This window comes from Lepidochelys kempii, chromosome 1 (assembly GCF_965140265.1).
Source record: "Lepidochelys kempii isolate rLepKem1 chromosome 1, rLepKem1.hap2, whole genome shotgun sequence".
In the NCBI taxonomy this organism is placed as follows: domain Eukaryota; kingdom Metazoa; phylum Chordata; order Testudines; family Cheloniidae; genus Lepidochelys; species Lepidochelys kempii.
This window is the reverse complement of record NC_133256.1, coordinates 3943153-3960652: the sequence shown is the minus strand read 5'-3', so window position 1 is coordinate 3960652 and position 17500 is coordinate 3943153. Positions and strand designations below refer to the sequence as shown.

Sequence of the window (17500 nt, the reverse complement as noted above, 5' to 3'; positions counted from 1 at the left end):
CTACACTACATCTGGGATCAATGATCTGAGATCAATTCACCGGCGGTCGATTTAGGAGGTCTAGTGAAAACCCGCCAACTCGACAGCAGATCACTCTGCAATTGGCCCCCAAGAAGAAGAGTAACATAAGTCAATGGGAGATTTTCTCCATCGACAGCCCCCTCTCCGCCTCGCCACAATGTAGAACCCTCTGTAACTTGACCTAAGGTACATCGACTTCAGCTGCCTTATTCATGTAGCTGGAGTTGCATAGAGTAGGTTGACACGATGAGAGTAGGTTGACACCACGGTAGTGTAGACATAGCTTAGAGTCATGGAAAGGCTAAGTAACAGGGTGTGTGGGAAGGGAGGCTGATGGGTGACAATAAAGAGGTCAAGTGATGGTCAGAGAGAGGTAACTCAGCAGTGGAAAGAGCAGTGCTTAGTGATGGAGTGATGAGATGTTGGTTGGGAGGAAATTCTCAGACTGTGAACTTCCACAATCCTTAGCTCAACCAAACTGGGACAGTGCACCCCTGATTAATGAGGAGATATGCTTTCCTCCTCTTGTCACACAGGTTTCAAGTCAGTGGCCCCAGGTAATCACCTTCGGCAGGTGTATTTGCCTACTCTGTCACGAAGCTCTTTGGTTTTGACCCCATAAATGATAGGATTGAGCATGGGAGGGATGAGGAGATAGAGGTCAGCCAAAATGATGTGAACATAGGGAGCGATGCCTTGACCGAAGTGGTGTGTGAGAATGGAGAAGAGTCCAGGAATATAATATGTCAGCATCACAGAGATGTGGGTTGTGCAAGTGTTGAGGGCTTTCTGGTGGCCTTTCTTAGAGGAGATTCTGAGGACGGCCCTGATGATCAGACTGTAGGACAGGGCAATGAGCGTCAGGTCAAACCCATTGATTACAAACATTAGCACCAAGCTGTATATCTTGATGACTGTGATGTCCCCACACACCATCTTCACCACAGCTATGTACTCGCATTGCGTGTGCGGGATAATGCGGTTGGCACAGAATGTCTGCTGACTCAGGAGCAGGGGTAGGGGAAGAATGAAGAGAACAGCTCTTATCAAACCTACAAGCCCTAGCTTAGCTATTTCTGCATTACTGAGGATGGCAGCATATCTCAGAGGGTTACATATGGCAACGTAGCGATCAAAGGCCATTGTCATGAGTGTGGCTGAGTGCATGACAGAAACCGTGTGGAGGAAGAACATCTGGGAGAGGCAGCCAGCCACAGTAATGCCTTTCAAGTTGAACCAAAATATGCCCAGTGCCTTTGGTACGACGAAGGTAGGTGTGGCAATGTCTGTGAGTGCCAGTATGCAGAGCAGCAGGTACATCGGCTTCTGCAGAGTCTGTTCCTTACCTACAACAGACAGAAGCGTGAAATTTCCCAACAGGCTGAGAATGTAGAATGTAAAGAAAGGGATGGAAATCCAGATGTGGGCAGCCTCCAGTCCAGGGATGCCCGTTAGGATGAAAGTTGAAGCATCAGAGTTGGTGAAGTTGAAAGCTGCCATGTGGCGGTTGATGCATCTATACGACTCAGAAATGAGTGTGAATGAAGGTGCCTGTAAAGGGAGAGAAGCACAGCAAGGGGGTTACGTGCTTTATAACAAATAATATGGTAAATAAGTTGTAGTTATTAACATTCTCGGAGTCTTCTTGAGTGAGGAGTGAAGTACCACCGACAATGTCACTCCCTGCTTTCTATAGCTTTAGCATATGGCGGGAACCGTTTGTTTCAAAACTTGGTTTCCAGACTAGTTTGTGGGAAAATTAAAGACTCCCCAAGATGGAGTCCAGAGTTATGTGGCCTGGTCACATGGCCTTCTAGATTCATAGCATCCATTATGTATAGGCTGTCTGAAGCATTCTCAGGGAGGCTCAACAGGTGGGAGATAACTTTCTCTGAAGGCCTATTGTTTCTGCCAATGTCTCATTGCCCTGAATAGGCTGTTCCCAACCAGCGATCTAGACTGAAACCAAGTTCCCTAGTGGGCGTTACCCAGTTGTAATTACATGTGAAATGCAGAGAAGTAGTCAATATTCAGAACTTCTGACAAAAATCATAAATGCATACAAAAAGGATAATCATATTCAGAAAGTCATAACTTTTCCAATGACATCTTACATAACCCGTCTTGCAATGGGGTACATTGTCACAAAAATATCAATGGTTATTTCTACCAGTGAAATGCCTGAAGTTACATAACAACAACAATTGGAAACAAAACTGAGTAAAGTTTGTGATACCCAGATTGTAGTTTTGTGACTTGCCAGGGGAAAGAGACCCTAAAACTCCCCAAATGCACTCTGTACCAAGAAAGGTCCCAAAGTTGGCCTTGGACCAACAATCACAAAGAAAAAAATAATTTCAGCAACACTGTCCACCTGTCCACCTACATGATGCTCTGCGACCCTATGACGTTGTCCTCTGGTGTTATTTAGACTGGTGATCTGTTAGGTCACCCCAGTCCTTGACTCTGGGAGCCAGCCTTCCCCTGCTCAGCTATGAGAACCCCCACTCCTGGGCTCTTCACTCACAGGCTCTGGCATGTAAGCTGCTCCTTGGATTGTGCAACCGAAAGACACTAGCCAATATCTCCAGTCCAAGACACAACACAAGAAACCTCCCTCTTGCAGTGTCCAGGTATGCCCGCAGGACACTGCAAGTTAATATGAGTTTGTCAGTTTAAGAAAGAAATTGAGATGCACCAGGCTTTTTATCCCAAGGGGAGTCTCTTACACGCTTCAGACCAAACACACTGTTTCAGGTAGAATAAACAACAAATGTATTAACTACAAAGATAGATTTTAAGAGATATTAAGTGATGGCAAAAAGTCAGAGTGGTTACCAAAACAAACAAACAAAAATGTAAGCACACTGTCAAAATATAAAGGGAAGGGTAACCACCTCTCTGTATACAGAACTATAAAATCCCTTCTGGCCAGAGGCAAAACCCCTTCACCTGTAAAGGGTTAAGAAACTAAGATAACCTCACTGGCACCTGACCAAAATGACCAATGAGGAGAGAAGATACTTTCAAAGCTGGAGTGAGGATTGGGGGAACAAAGAGTCTGTCTGTCTATGTGATGCTTTTGTCAGGAGCAGAACAGGAAAAGAGTATTAGAACTTGTTAGTAAGTAATCTAGCTAGAAATGCATTAGATTTCCTTTTGTTTAAATGGCTCGTAAGTAAGCTGTGCTGAATGGAATGTATATTCCTGTTTTTGTGTCTTTTTGTAACTTAAGATTTTGCCTAGAGGGATTCTCTATGTTTTGAATCTGATTACCCTGTATGGTATTTACCATCCTGATTTTACAGAGGTGATTCTTTTACTTTTTCTTTAATTAAAATTCTTCTTTTAAGATCCTGATTGCTTTTTCATTGTTCTTAAGATCCAAGGGTTTGTGTCTGTGTTCATCTATGCAAGTTAGTGAGAATTTTTATCAAGCCTTCCCCAGGAAAGGGGGTATAGGACTTGGGGGGATATTTTGGGGTGTAGACGTCTCCAAGTCTCATGCACGTGAATCATTTTATTGGAGCTCCCTTGCTGGACAATGGCTGTTGATGGGTTGTTTGACACCCTGCCCCGCTATTAGTCACTTTCCTTGCTGTTGCCTCTTGGGAGCTAATATCTGGCTGATTCCCCAACTCACAGCATGTTTTAGTGACCACCATACAACACCATTCTCATAACTCCATATACATTAATGATACACATGTATGGACAGAGACATGACTTTCAGCAGATCATAACCTTTCCCCTGAGACCTTACAAGGCATGCTTCATAAGTAAAATCATGTTTATATGAAAATGAGGTTTATGGTGGTTACAGTATGCTCCCTGATGATAGAGAATGTCTCCCCTCCCCCCTTAGTTTGTTACAAGAGGGTTAGCCACCGACTACCTCAAAGGCAGGGTGTGTTATAGTTCTCTTGGCACCCAGCTTTCAAGGCCATGAGGCGGTGTGCCTCAGTTTCCCCATTCAGACACTGCAAACCAGGTTTCTCTGCTGTGATGAGATTTAAATCTGTTTACAGCTATTAACTATGAACTAGACTTATCATAAGGTTTAACATCAGTCATAAAATTCTTATCCCAAAACTTTATGTTCATACTTTTTTTTTATCACAGATGGGTGTTTACAAGTATCTTTATGCTACCACACCCTCTGTTCAGATACTGTAGTGTGAGGTTACTTTGTTCATTACCCATGGTGTCCTTTGACTCTCTCCCAGGTAATCAGTCAATGGCTTGTCTTTCCCTCCAGTGTTCCCATCTTTGTGGGCTCTGAATTTAATAATGTTTCTGGAATATTGGTGCCTCAGGTTCTAGCAAGATATTTTTTTCAGGGGGACCCTGCACATTGGCTGGCCCTTTGCCCCCTTTTCCTAGAGGACAGTGATCTGAGCTCTGTGGGCTAGGTGTGTTTATCCTTTGATCAGACGCCAGCAGCTTTCCCACGACTGCTTTCTGTGTCTCACCAGCATGGGGGAAGACATCCCCTTCTATGTCAGTTGGACCATTTGTATTCCCACAAACTACCACCTGGCAACTTCCTGGTCTCAATTCCTCCATTATCAGAGGTGTTGGAGCTGCATCTAGATGTAAAGAGACACAGATATTTTCCAAAAAGAGTATCAAAAATAGCGTCCTGAAAAAATGGGACCTGGATTGGGGTACCCTCCGCCTCCCCTTCCTCTGTCCCTGAGAAGTAAGCTGTGGGACTGCTCCCATCCAGGACAGAATTTACAAAGTTCCTTCTCAAAACCTGGGTCACTGGCTGTCAAGGTTCCCTCCCCACTCTGAGCTCTGGGGTACAGATGTGGGGTCCGACATGAAACACCCTGTAAGTGTATTTCTACCAGCATAGGTGAAAAATTCCCAAGAAACAAATCATTTCCTTGTCCTTGGACAGAATTGCTGCCACCACCAAGTGATTTAAAGAAAAATCCAGGAAAAAGGGCCACTTGGAGCCCTTGTTTCCCCAGAATATTCCCCGGAATCCCCTTCACCCCTTTTCCTGGGGAGGCTTGAGAATAATATACTAACCAATTGGTTACAAAGTGAGCACAGACAAAACCCCTGGCTTTTTAGGACCCTGAAAATCAATCAGGTTCTTAAAAGAAGAATTTTTTTCTCTTCAAAAAGCAAAAGAATCACACCTGGAAAATCAGGATGGAAGGTAACTTTACAGAGTAAATATAAAAGTAAAACACAGAGGATTCCCGTCTGGGCTCAGCTTCAAAGTTACGAAAAACAAGAATAAAACTCCCTCTTAGCATATGGAAAATTCACAAGCTAAAACAAAAGATAACAAAGGCATTTCCTTGCCTTTACTTACAATTTCTGTAATTTTAGATGTATCATTTCAGGAGATTGTTTACTAGTTTGATCTCTCTCTCTCTCTATCCAGAGAGGGAACACACAGAGAGAGCACAAACAAAAGCTCTTCCCCCTCCCACCCCAGATTTGAAAGTATCTTCTTTCCTTTTTGGTCTTGTTGGCCAGGTGCCAACCAGGTTATTGGAGGTTCTTAACCCCTTACAGGTAAAGGGATTCTGTACCTCTGGACAGGAGGGATTTTATGTTACCACATACATCAAGGTTGTTACCCTTCCCTTTATATTTATGACACAGTCTGTGTACCTGGGTTCCCAGATGCTGATACAGCCTTCCTTCTAGTGTCCTCGGCATTATGCCCCAAGTGACGAGTGAGGAGACATTAGTGTACACCCACTATTCCTTCCCCAGTTTCCTCCTCTGGGTCCCCTCCTAAGACACATTTCTGTGTGCTCCACAGGAAGGGTTCTTTCTTTTCTTCTGCTGCAAAACTCTGCCAGCTAACAACTGGGACAGTTTTCTTACTCACTGACAACATCTCCCTTGCCTCTCTGCCTGAGGGCATGTTGCCTAGTCTCAGTCCCCTCACCTACTTGGAAGCACCCTGCTTCCGTGTGTTACAGAGTGACAGGAATCCTCATTCACCTCAGTGGTTTCTGAGATTCCCTGCCCCTTCTCTAGGCTCTCCTCTGGGACACATTCCTCCATGCTCCCTAGAGTTTGACTCTGGTTCAGCTGTGACCTGCTGGAAGCTAACAACCTGGACAGTTCTCTCCCTGACAGGTATTGCACCCCATCCCTTCCTGATGTGATGTTTCCTCCAGCTTGAGTGCAGGAGTTGTTCTAAACCACCCTCCCGCCTGGAAGCATGTGGCTTCCCCCTGCTGAAGAAGAATCAAGGAGACTCTCTCCAATTCTCTCAGCAGTTCCTGAGATCTTACCCTTTGTCTCAGGGGTCCCAGCATAAAACTCCCTCCTGCGGCAGGCAAATACTTTAAGCTGAGCTACACAAAAAAAAAACATGACCAAGGAGCAGGTCGACTAAGAGGTGTTCCAATCTCCACAATCCAAACACTTTCCAGACCTTCCCACACTACAAGGATTTTACCTAGTGGTATGAGGAATCTGCTTTCACCCACCCTCACAATCTCAGCCATTTGGCCAGGTAGCATACTGGCCTTTGGGACCACACTCTGCTTCATCAGAGAAATCGGGGCCTATGTATCCCTCTGCCCCAAGTACTCCCTGCCATCCATTTGGAGAGCGTTAACATGCTCCATGTCTGGTTCTGCAGAGGCTAAGCTCACAAAATCAGTATGATCATTTTTTTGTTGCTTCGGGAGTTTCTGTGGTGAGAACAGAAGAACTAACATGAGCTATTGGTTGCCTGCTTCCTCCTAGCACAGGGCATTTATTCCTCAGGTGATGAGTGGAATTACACTGATAGCACCTTTTGAGATCTTCTGCTTCTGCCTCCTCCTGACTGTCCTTAGCCACTGCACGTTCTCACAGGACGAAGGATGGTCCAGACGGGGACGGTGTCAGAGACAATCTGCTACAGTGTTGTCCACTTTACATTCCAGGCTGAGACACCTCCCGGACACAGGAGGCCTCATGATGCCTCTTTGGGCTATGCATTGGGGAGGACGTCCATTCCCCATTTTCCATAATTTCAGGACTCCAAGTCACTCTGATCTGGATACTGCATGTCCTGTTGTCCCACCCCCACCGCCCCACACACTGTGCATTTCTGGACCTCCCCCAGGGACATTTGCAACACCACCTCTAAGCCAGAAATGTGCTTTTAATTTTACTGCCTTCTTGTTTTTCATCCTCTCCAGAAACAGAGATGCAGGGGCTCAGAGAGAGCAGACCCCTCTCCCCCCTTGAAAAAAATGTTATCCTAATTGTTTTGAAGGTTTAAGCCTGTGTGTTTGAGATATCAGCAACTTTCCTGTAAGTTCTTCTTGGGTCCTAAGAAGCTCACCCGTCCTTAGAGGCCACAGAAGAACTCCACATGAAATCACTGGAGACTCAGTGGCGATTTAAATCAGGGCATTTATTTAAGTCACTACGTATGGATTATGGGGAACTCCTGGATCTGTTGGGAATTTGGCCTTTGAACTCAAAGGAGACCAGATTCACCCTGAGTGTTTAAATTTTGGCTCCTGGCAGTGAAAATCACGGCTTTGGGTCCTGCTGCAGAAAGTGCGATTCTGTTAGGGTGCTGAAAGGGTCTGAGGGGAAACCCCCAGTTCATGGGGTGTTCTGAGACCGGGAATGAAAGTTGGGAATTTCAAAACACAGAAGCCCTGATTTTGCTCTCAGAGAGGTCAGTGTCAATCTGGAGTGACCCAGTGAAGACAGAATGTGAGAGCAGAACATAGCCAGTGTGTGGCCCATTCTTGTTGTGAAACATCTGGTTGCACAAATACACTCTGCAGAGGCTTTGGCTGCACTTCCTAACAGGGCAGTGATGTTGCTGAATTGCAAAACTTGAGCGAACCAGAGGAAAAACCACACAGCACAAAAAAGGAAGTTACTGAGATAGATAGAAGGACACAGTAAGAGAAAAGGAACTAAATTTAAAAACAAATATTTGTCTAAACTCTTTCCAATACATTTGTAGTTCCAAATTTCCAGGTAAATCCCATGGTGTTTCTGACAATACTAAACAACTCAAGTCACCCTGCTGGTGAATTCCTGCCCAGTTGGTTCTTGACTTGAACCCTGGAATCCTTCCTGATCCCTCAGCACTAACCTTAATACAGAAACAGGCAAGTCACCACAATCCCACTCAGCAGAGAAGGGAAATCTCCTTACGGCTACTGCAAGGCAGAGGCTTGAGAATCAGTGTGTGAATGTTACATGGATGACACTTCACATGCTGCACAGCGACCTTTATGATCCCCCTGAACACTCCCCGCGAACTGTCAGGTTGCCCAGGACTCCCGTAGAATTCCCTGGACTCTGTGAGCAGCGGGAAAAGCAGAAAATAGACCCTAGAGAACTTCAGCCTGAGAGCCCCCCTGGGAGTGAAGAAATGATTTGCCAATAACAGGGGCTCAGATTTACAGAGCAAAATGCAGTTTGCGAACGGTTCAGTGCAGCACATGGTGATAGATTTCTTTCCTGTGTGTAGTGCACTTCCACCTGCACTCACTGGGAACGCTGCCACAAGATTGGGGGCCAGAAACTCATTTCAGTTGATGGTAGCATTGTACCACTGCACAGCACCCATGCAGCTGTAATAGCCATTCCCTTCGCCTCTGAAAAATCAGTGCCACCCTGTCACAGGCAAATTACATGATCCTGAACTGATGCAAGCTGAAATGCGTGTAAAAGGCTTTCTTCTCCCAGGATTCTGACATCAATGGTATTTGCCAGTGGCCCTTGGGAGGTGTTAACTTGTTTTATGTCTGACAGCTGCCAACTGTTTTAATGGTTAATCTACTCTCTGCATCAGGGAGGCATCACATTTCAATTCTGTGTTGACCTTTCACAGATTGGTGCAGAAATGGGTTATGATATCCTGGGTCAGAGCTAGCCGAATGGGACTTCTCCATTGACTGTGTTATTCCTTCCTCTCTTCCTGTGCTAAAAGGACCCGGACTTCATCTCACATGATATCCCACTTTTTACGAGAGAAGAGGCATGGAATTTGCCTGATCTATTACCCTGGGGCTATTTGAGTGTGATGTATTTTCATAGACTCATAGAATATCAGGGTTGGTTAGGACCTCAGGAGGTCATCTAGTGTAACCCTGTGCTCAGAGGTAGGTCAGTAGGTGTGCCCTGCTTGAGTGAGAACATTGTGTTACAGGAATCAAATAACTGCTATATCTGGATCTCCTGTTTGGGCTACTGTCCCTACCCCATATTTGCGTCATAGGTGCCTTGCAGCCAAATTTGGGGTCCAGAGGGTGTAAGATGGATGGGTTGTCACCCCTGGGGTGCAGTCTGGGAGCCATGAGAACTGCTGCACCCCTCTAACCACGGAACTGGCCTGGCCCTGTTTCACACTGCTTTGCTGGAGATTCAGCTTCTCCTGGCTCTGTGATCACCAACCCTAGAGCAGATGGTGCCACACACTGAAGCAGAGCTTCTTGAGAGTTTAGCTAATCTCCTAAGTATAAACAGCAGACCCCAGCCGATTTCTCAGCTCCCAAGGCTCATTTCCCCCCACCCACCTCCGGAGTATAACCCCAAAATTATACTGTCTTACACTGCATAGGGATTTGCACAATGTAAATGTGATATTCCCCTCTGGTGTTATCTGGACCGGTGATCTGCTAGGCCTCTCCAATCCTTGACTCTGGGAGCCAGCCGTACCCTGCTCTGCTGTAAGAACCCCTACTCCTTGGATGTCCACACACAGCCTCTGGCATGTAAGCTGCTCCCAGCTCTCTGCAAGTGAATGACTCTACCCAATATCTCCGGTCCTGTCTTCTGATAGGGGCCAATATCATGTGCTTCAGAGGGAAAGAATGGAACAGGGCTATTATCGAGGGATCCATTTCTTGTCATCCACTGCCATCATCTGGCAGTCAGGGGCTAGGGACACCCAGAACATGGGGGTGCATCCTGGAACATCTTGGTTAACAGCCATTGATGGACATATCCTGCATACCTTTATCTAGTTCTCTTTGAACCCTGTTATATATTTGGCCTTCACAAAATCCCCTGCCAATGAGTTCCACAGGTTGTCTGTGTGTTGTGTATACTACTTCTTTTTCTTTGTTTTCAACCTGTTGCCTATTATTTCTTGGTTGACCCCGGTTATTTCCTTACGTGAAGAAGGAAACAAGACTTCCATATTCTCTTTCTCCACACCATTCATGGTTTTAAATGTCACTATCATACCCCTCCTTAGTTGTCTCAATTCCAAGCTGAAATGTCCTAATCTTTTTAGTCTCTCCTCAGATGGAAGCTGTTCTAGACCCCGAATCATTTTTGTTCCCTTTTTCTGTACCTTTTCCTTTTCCAATATGTCTTTTTTGAGATGAGGTGACCAGAACTGCACAAAGTGTTCATGGTGTTGTATTTATGTAGTGGCATTGTTATATTTTCTGTCTTTTTTCCTGTCCCTTTCCTAATGGTCCTGAACATTCTGTTAGCTTTTTTGACTGCTGATGTTTTCAGAAAACTATCTACGATGACCCCAAGATCTCTTTCTTGAGGAGTAATAGCTAATTTAGTCCCCAAGATTTTGTATGTTGAGTTAGGATTATATTTTCGAATGTGCTTTACAGCTATCATCTGAGTCTTTTAAAAGCGTAGGAGGGAATCCTCCTTATAAACTCACTGGGACACTGCACCCCATATTCTTCATATTTGTATAATTTTGATATAATTCTGGCATATCTGTCTTGTCAGTTGTAACAGGAAAAGTTATGATTTCCTAAAAAGGACTGTCCTGTTTGTGTGCCTGTATCGTTTTTGTATGGGAAATTATGAATATTGATGATGTATCTGTATTTGAAAATGAGTTACAGCTTCGTGACTCCCACGAGGCAAAATGCTTCCTGTCTAGATAGCTGGTGGTAAAGGGCCTATTCAGGGTCTGGGACATTAGGGGAAACAATAGGCTTCATGAGAAGCTTATCCCCACTGAGTGAGCCTTTCTGAGAACACTCCATAGAGACGATGGATAATGGCTGCTGTGAGTCAGCAGGGCAGTCAAGGTTGTGTGACCAGAGCAAGTGACACTGAACTCCATTTTGGGTACCTGTATTTTTCCACAAGCTGGACCGGGAACTGATTTTGGAACACAGGATTCCCACCATGGATTAAAGCTATATAAGGGGGGGTGTAACATCATCTAGTGGCCTCACTCCCCATACAAGAGAACTCCTGGAAATATGTAAGACACAAAGATTGAACTGGGAGCATGTCACACTCTAAACTCTTTTGTGCCCAAATTAGGCCCCCAGGCACCTGTGATGCAAGCATGGAGGAGGGACTGTAGCCTGATGAAAGATCAAGATGTAGCAGCTGTTTGATTCCTTAACCACCATCTTCATACCCCAGCAGGGCACACCTACCTAAAATACCACCACACTGAAATGTCTCAGGCTGTCACACTGAAATGGCTCAGGCTGTTATACTCCTGATGAGGCTTTAATCTTCCCCATTTCAGTCTCCCCCGCAGACCCTCGTGACCTGTTGGTGACTTTTACTACAACTATCTGTGACAAAAAACCTTAGTCATGACTATTCAACTGGTCTGCCCCTCTTCCTGAAAAAAATTGTGTTGTGGGCCAGGATATCCCTCCCCGGGTGAACACATTCTGGATGCTGTGGAGGGTTGTGGTGAATGCAGGCCCATGGACCGATTCAGGCAGTCCGATTCAAAACATAGAGAATCCCTCTAGGCAAAACCTTAAGTTACAAAAAGATACAAAAAACAGGAATACACATGTCTTTGTGGTATATATATATAAGGGGGAGGTATAGCTCAGTGGTTTGAGCATTGGCCTGCTAAACCCAGGGTTGTGAGTTCAATCCTTGAGGGGGCCATTTAGGGATCGGGGCAAAAATTGGGGATTGGTCCGGGTTGGACTAGATGACCTCCTGAGGTCCCTTCCAACCCTGATATTCTATGATTCTATGTCTTCCAGGACAGTGAATTTCCAAGTCAAAACAAAGAAATCCAAAAGCATTTTCTAGCTAGATTTCTTACTAACTGTACAGGAGTTGAAGGGCTTGCATCCTTGATCTGTTCCCAGCAACGGAATCACACAGACAGACAAATGCTTTCCCCCCCTCCAGATTTGAAAGTACCTTGTCCCTCATTGGTCATTTTGGATCAGGTGCCAGCGAGGTTACCTTAGCTTCTTAACCCTTTTCTGGTGAAAGGATTTTCCTTCTGCTAGGAGTACAACTCGTAAGAACTGCACAGTCAAGGAAGGCTGACTTTTTTTACAGATTGTTTGTGAGCATACTCTTCCTCCATGCCAGGGGTAACTGGGGAACCATGGCGCTCACAGAACTTCTGGTCTTCCTCCCAAACCGCATCCCACTTAGTGCTGGTTCACATACTCTCTGACAATTTGACAGTTCCCTGATGGACACTGCAGGCCTGAGGTGATATCGTGTCTTGTGTCTGCAGAACTTTGCGTGAACTTTGTGTCTGCAGAATTTCTGCAGGTGTATTTGACTACTTTGTCACGAAGCTCTTTCGTTTTGACCCCATAAATGATAGGGTTGAGCATGGGAGGGATGAGGAGATAGAGGTCAGCTAAGATGATATGAACATAGGGTGGGATGCCTTGACCAAAGTGGTGTGTAAGAATGGAGAAGAAGGTAGGGGTATAATATGTCAGCATCACACAGATGTGGGCTGTGCAAGTGTTAAGGGCTTTCTGGTGGGCTTTATGAGAGGAGATTCTGAGGACGGCCCTGATGATCAGACTGTAGGACAGGGCAATGAGCATAAGGTCAAACCCATTGATTACAAACATTAGCACAAAACCATATATCCTGCTGACTCTGATGTCCCCACACACCATCTTCACCATAGCTATGTGCTCGCATTGCGTGTGGGGGATAATGCGGTTGGCACAGAATGTCTGCTGACTCAGGAGCAGGGGCAGGGGCAGAATGAAGAGAACAGCTCTTATGAAACCTACAAGCCCTAGCTTAGCTATTTGTGCATTGCTGAGGATGGTGGCATATCTCAGAGGGTTACATATGGCAACGTAGCGATCGAAGGCCATTGTCACGAGGGTGGATGAGTGCATCACAGAAATCGTGTGGAGGAAGAACATCTGGGTGAGGCAGCCAGCCACAGTAATGCCTTTCAAATTGAACCAAAATATGCCCAGTGCCTTTGGCACAACAAAGGTAGGTGTGGCAATGTCTGTAAGTGCCAGCATGCAGAGCAGGAGGTACATCGGCTTCTGCAGAGTCTGTTCCTTACCTACAACAGACAGAAGCGTGACATTTCCCAACAGGCTGACAATGTAGAATGTAAAGAAAGGGATGGAAATCCAGATGTGGGCAGCCTCCAGGCCAGGGATGCCCGTTAGGATGAAAGTTGAAGTGTCAGAGTGGGTGAAGTTGAAAGGTGCCATGAAGCAGTTGATGCATCGATATGACTCAGAAATGCTCAAGGTGCCTGTAAAGGGAGAAAAGCACAGCAAGGGGGTTCTTATTTGTAAAAAATAATATGGTAAATATGTTATAGTTATGAACATTCTCGGAGTCTTCTTGAGTGAGGAGTGAAGAACTACCGACGATGTCACTCCCTGCTTTCCATAGATCTAGAATACGGAGGGAACCGTTTGTTTCAAAACTTGGTTTCCAGACTCGTTTGTGGGAAGATTACAGACTCCCCAAAATGGAGTCCAGAGTTATGTGGCCTGGTCACATGGCCTTTTAGAGTCATAGCATCCACTACGTATAGTCTGTCTGAAGCATTCTCAGGGAGGCTCACCAGGTGGGAGATAAGTTTCTCTAAAGGCCTATTGTTTCCCCCAAAGTCTCATTGCCCTGAATAGGCCCTTCCCAACCATCTATCGAGACTGACATCAAGTTCCCTAGTGGGCGTTACTCACTTGTAACTACATTTGAAATACAGGGAAGTCATCAAAATTCAGAACTTTTGACCAAAATCATCAATACATACAAATAGGATAACCATATTCAGAAAGTCATAACTTTTCCAATAACATCTTACATGACCCATCTTGCATAAACTGTATCATAATTATGCTATAATCATATCATCATATCATCATATCACAATGAACAATATGGGGTACATTGTTACAAAAATATCAAATGTTATTTCTACCAGTGAAATGCCTGAAGTTACAGAACAACAACAAATGGAAACAAAACTGAGTAAAACTTGTGACACCCAGATTGTAGTTCTGTGGCTTGCCATGGGAAAGAGACCCTGAAACTCCCCAAACACACTCTGCACCACGAAAGGTCCCAAAGTTGGCCTTGGACCAACAAACACAAAGAAAAAAATAATTTCAACAGCACTGCCCACCTGTCCACCTACATGCTGCTTTGCAACCCTGTGATGTTCCCCTCTGGTGTTATCTGGACTGGTGATCTGGTTGGTCACCCCAGTCCTTAGCTTTGGTAGCCAGCCTTACCCTGCTCAGCTGTGAGAACCCCACTCCTGGGCTGTTCACGCTCAGTCTTTGACATGTAAACTGCTCTTTGGATTATGCAACCGAATGACACTAGCCAATATCTCCTTTCCCAGACACAACCTTACTTTTGCAGTGTGCAGGTGTGCCCGCAGGGCACTCCAAGCTTATGTGAGTTTGTCAGTTTAAGAAAGAAATGGAAATGCCCCAGGCTTTTTATCCCAAGGGGAGTCTCTTACATGCTTCAAACCAAACACACTGCTTCAGGTAGAATAAACAACAAATGTATTAAGTACAAAGATAGAATTTAAGTGATATTCAGTGATAGGCAAAAAGTCAGAGTGGTTACCAAAAGAAAAGGAAATGTAAGCACACTGTCTAAACTCTCAATCCTATTAGACTGGGCAACATCTAGATTAAGGATTTTTCTCACCCCACTGAATATTGCAGTCCTTAATATACAAGTTTCCTGTGTAAACCTGGGCCAATCTCCCCTGTTGGAGTCTTGTCTTCTTCTCAGTGGGGGCAGGAGAAGGGCCCAGTATGTGTCCGCTCTGTCTGTTTTATAGCCTCAATCCATGTGCTTGGGGGGCACAAGTCCAGGCATGTCTGGGGGGCATTGCTGAGTCTCTCCAAGCAAGGTTGAGCAATTCCCTCTGTGGAGCTTCGTGCATGTGAGTCATTGCATTGGAGCTCCCTTGCTGGACAAGGGCTCTTGATGGGTTGTTTGACACCCTGCCTGGGGATTGGTCACTTTCCTTGCTGTTGCCTCTGGAGAGCTAATATCTGACTTATTCCCCAATTTACAGCATGTTTTAGTGACCACCATACAACACCATAATCATAACTCCATATTCATTAATGATACACATGTATGGATAGAGGCATGATTGCAACAGATCATAACCTTTCCCTGATACCTTACAAGGCATGTTTTCTATGTAAAATCATGTTTATATGAAAATGAGGACTATGGCGGTTACAGGATGCTCCCCGGTGATAGAGAATGTCTCACCTCCCCCCTTAGTTTGCTCCAAGAGGGTTAGCCACCGACTAGCTCAAAGGCAGGGTGTGTTATCGCTCTCTTGGCACCCAGCCTTCAAGGCCATGAGGCGGTGTCATAAATATAAAGTGAAGGGGAAAACTCCTCTCACCTGTAAAGGGTTAAGAAGCTAAAGGTAACCTCGCTGGCACCTGACCAAAATGACCAATGAGGAGACAAGATACTTTCAAAAGCTGGGAGGAGGGAGAGGAACAAAGGGTCTCAGTCTGTCTGTATGCTGGGTCTTTGCCAGGGATAGACCAGGAATGGAGTCTTAGAACTTTTAGTAAGTAATCTAGCTAGGTACGTATTAGATTATGATTTCTTTAAATGGCTGAGAAAGGAATTGTGCTGAATAGAATAACTATTCCTGTCTGTGTATCTTTTTTGTAACTTAAGGTTTTGCCTAGAGGGGTTCTCTATGTTTTGAATCTAATTACCCTGTAAGGTATCTACCATCCTGATTTTACAGAGGTGATTTCTTTACTTCTATTTACTTCTATTTTTATTAAAAGTCTCCTTGTAAGAAAACTGAATATTTTTCCATTGTTCTCAGATCCAAGGGTTTGGGTCTCTGGTCACCTATACAACTTGGTGAGGCTTTTTAACCAACATTTCCCAGGAAAGGGGGGGTGCAAGTGTTGGGAGGATTGCTCATTGTTCTTAAGATCCAAGGGTCTGGGTCTGTAATCACCTAGGCAAATTGGTGAGGCTTTTTACCAAACCTTGTCCAGGAAGTGGGGTGCAAAGTTTTGGGAAGTATTTTGGGGGGAAAGACATTTCCAAACAGCTCTTCTCCAGTAACCAGTATTTGTTTGGTTGTGGTAGCAGCCAATCCAAGGACAAAGGGTGGAATATTTTGTACCTTGGGGAAGTTTTGACCTAAGCTGGTAAAGATAAGCTTAGGAGGTTTTTCATGCAGGTCCCCACATCTGTACCCTAGCGTTCAGAGTGGGGAAGGAACCTTGACAGGTGGTGTGCCTCAGTTTCCCCATTCAGACACTGCAAACCAGGTTTCTATGCTATGATCAGATTTAAATCTGTTTGCAGCTATTAACTATGAACTAGACTTACCATAAGGTAATTTAATTAATTTATTTGTGTCTCTGGAATTTTGGTGCCTCAGGGTCTGGGAAGATAGTTTTTCAGGGGGATCCTGCACATTGGCTGGCTCTTTGCCACCTTTCCCTAGAGGATGGTGATCTGAGCTCCCTGGGCTGGCTGTGTTTACCCTTTGATCAGACACAACTTTTTCCCAGCAGCTTTCCCACGACTCACTAGCATGGGGGAAGACACCCCCTTCTCTGTCAGTTGGGGCATTTGTATTCTCACAGACTACCACCTGGCAACTTCCTGGTCTCAATTCTTCCGTTATCACAGGCATTGGAGCTGCAACTAGATGTAAAGAGACACAGATATTTTCAAAAAAAAGTATCAGAAATAGCGTCCTGAAAAACTGGGACCTGGATTGGGGTACCCTCCGTCACCCCTTCCTCTGTCCCTGAGAAGTAAGCTGTGGGACTGCTCCCCTCCAGGAAGCCAGTTACACAGTTCCCTCTCAAAACCTGGGTCACCGGCTGTCAGGGTTCCCTCCCCACCCTGAGCTCTGGGGTACAGATGTGGGGTCCCGCATGAAACACCCCCTAAGCGTATTTCTACCAGCATAGGTGAAAAATTCCCCAAAGGCACAAATCATTTCCTTGTCCTTGGATGGTATTGCTACCACCACCAAGTGATTTAGACAAAAATCCAGGAAAAAAGGGTCACTTTGAGCCCTTGTTTCCCCAAAATATTCCCCGGAAACCCCTTCACCCCTTTCCTGGGGAGGCTTGAGAAAAATATACTAGCCAATTGGTTACAAAGTGAGCACAGAGGAAACCCCTGGCTTTTTAGGACCCTGAAAATCAATCAGGTTCTTAAAAGGAGAACTTTTTTTTTTTTTTTTTTTAAGTAAAAGAATCACACCTGGAAAATCAGGATGGAAGGTAACTTTACAGAG

General features: G+C 45.1%; 2 protein-coding genes across 2 annotated transcripts; both read right to left on the bottom strand.

The window, feature by feature from the left end:
* Positions 1 to 582: 582 nt before the first annotated feature.
* On the bottom strand, positions 583 to 1521 carry LOC140917725 (olfactory receptor 52D1-like). The gene has a single exon (XM_073361155.1). It carries the CDS (start codon positions 1519 to 1521, stop codon positions 583 to 585), a length of 939 nt encoding a protein of 312 aa, XP_073217256.1.
* Positions 1522 to 12374: 10853 nt separating this feature from the next.
* On the bottom strand, positions 12375 to 16864 carry LOC140917679 (olfactory receptor 52P1-like). The gene is made up of 3 exons (XM_073361016.1): positions 16751 to 16864; position 16440; positions 12375 to 13471 (listed from the first exon to the last, which is right to left on the bottom strand). The coding sequence occupies exon 3, from the start codon at positions 13425 to 13427 to the stop codon at positions 12375 to 12377; it is 1053 nt and encodes a 350-aa protein (XP_073217117.1). The 5' UTR covers positions 13428 to 13471; position 16440; positions 16751 to 16864.
* Between the last annotated feature and the right edge of the window lie 636 nt (positions 16865 to 17500).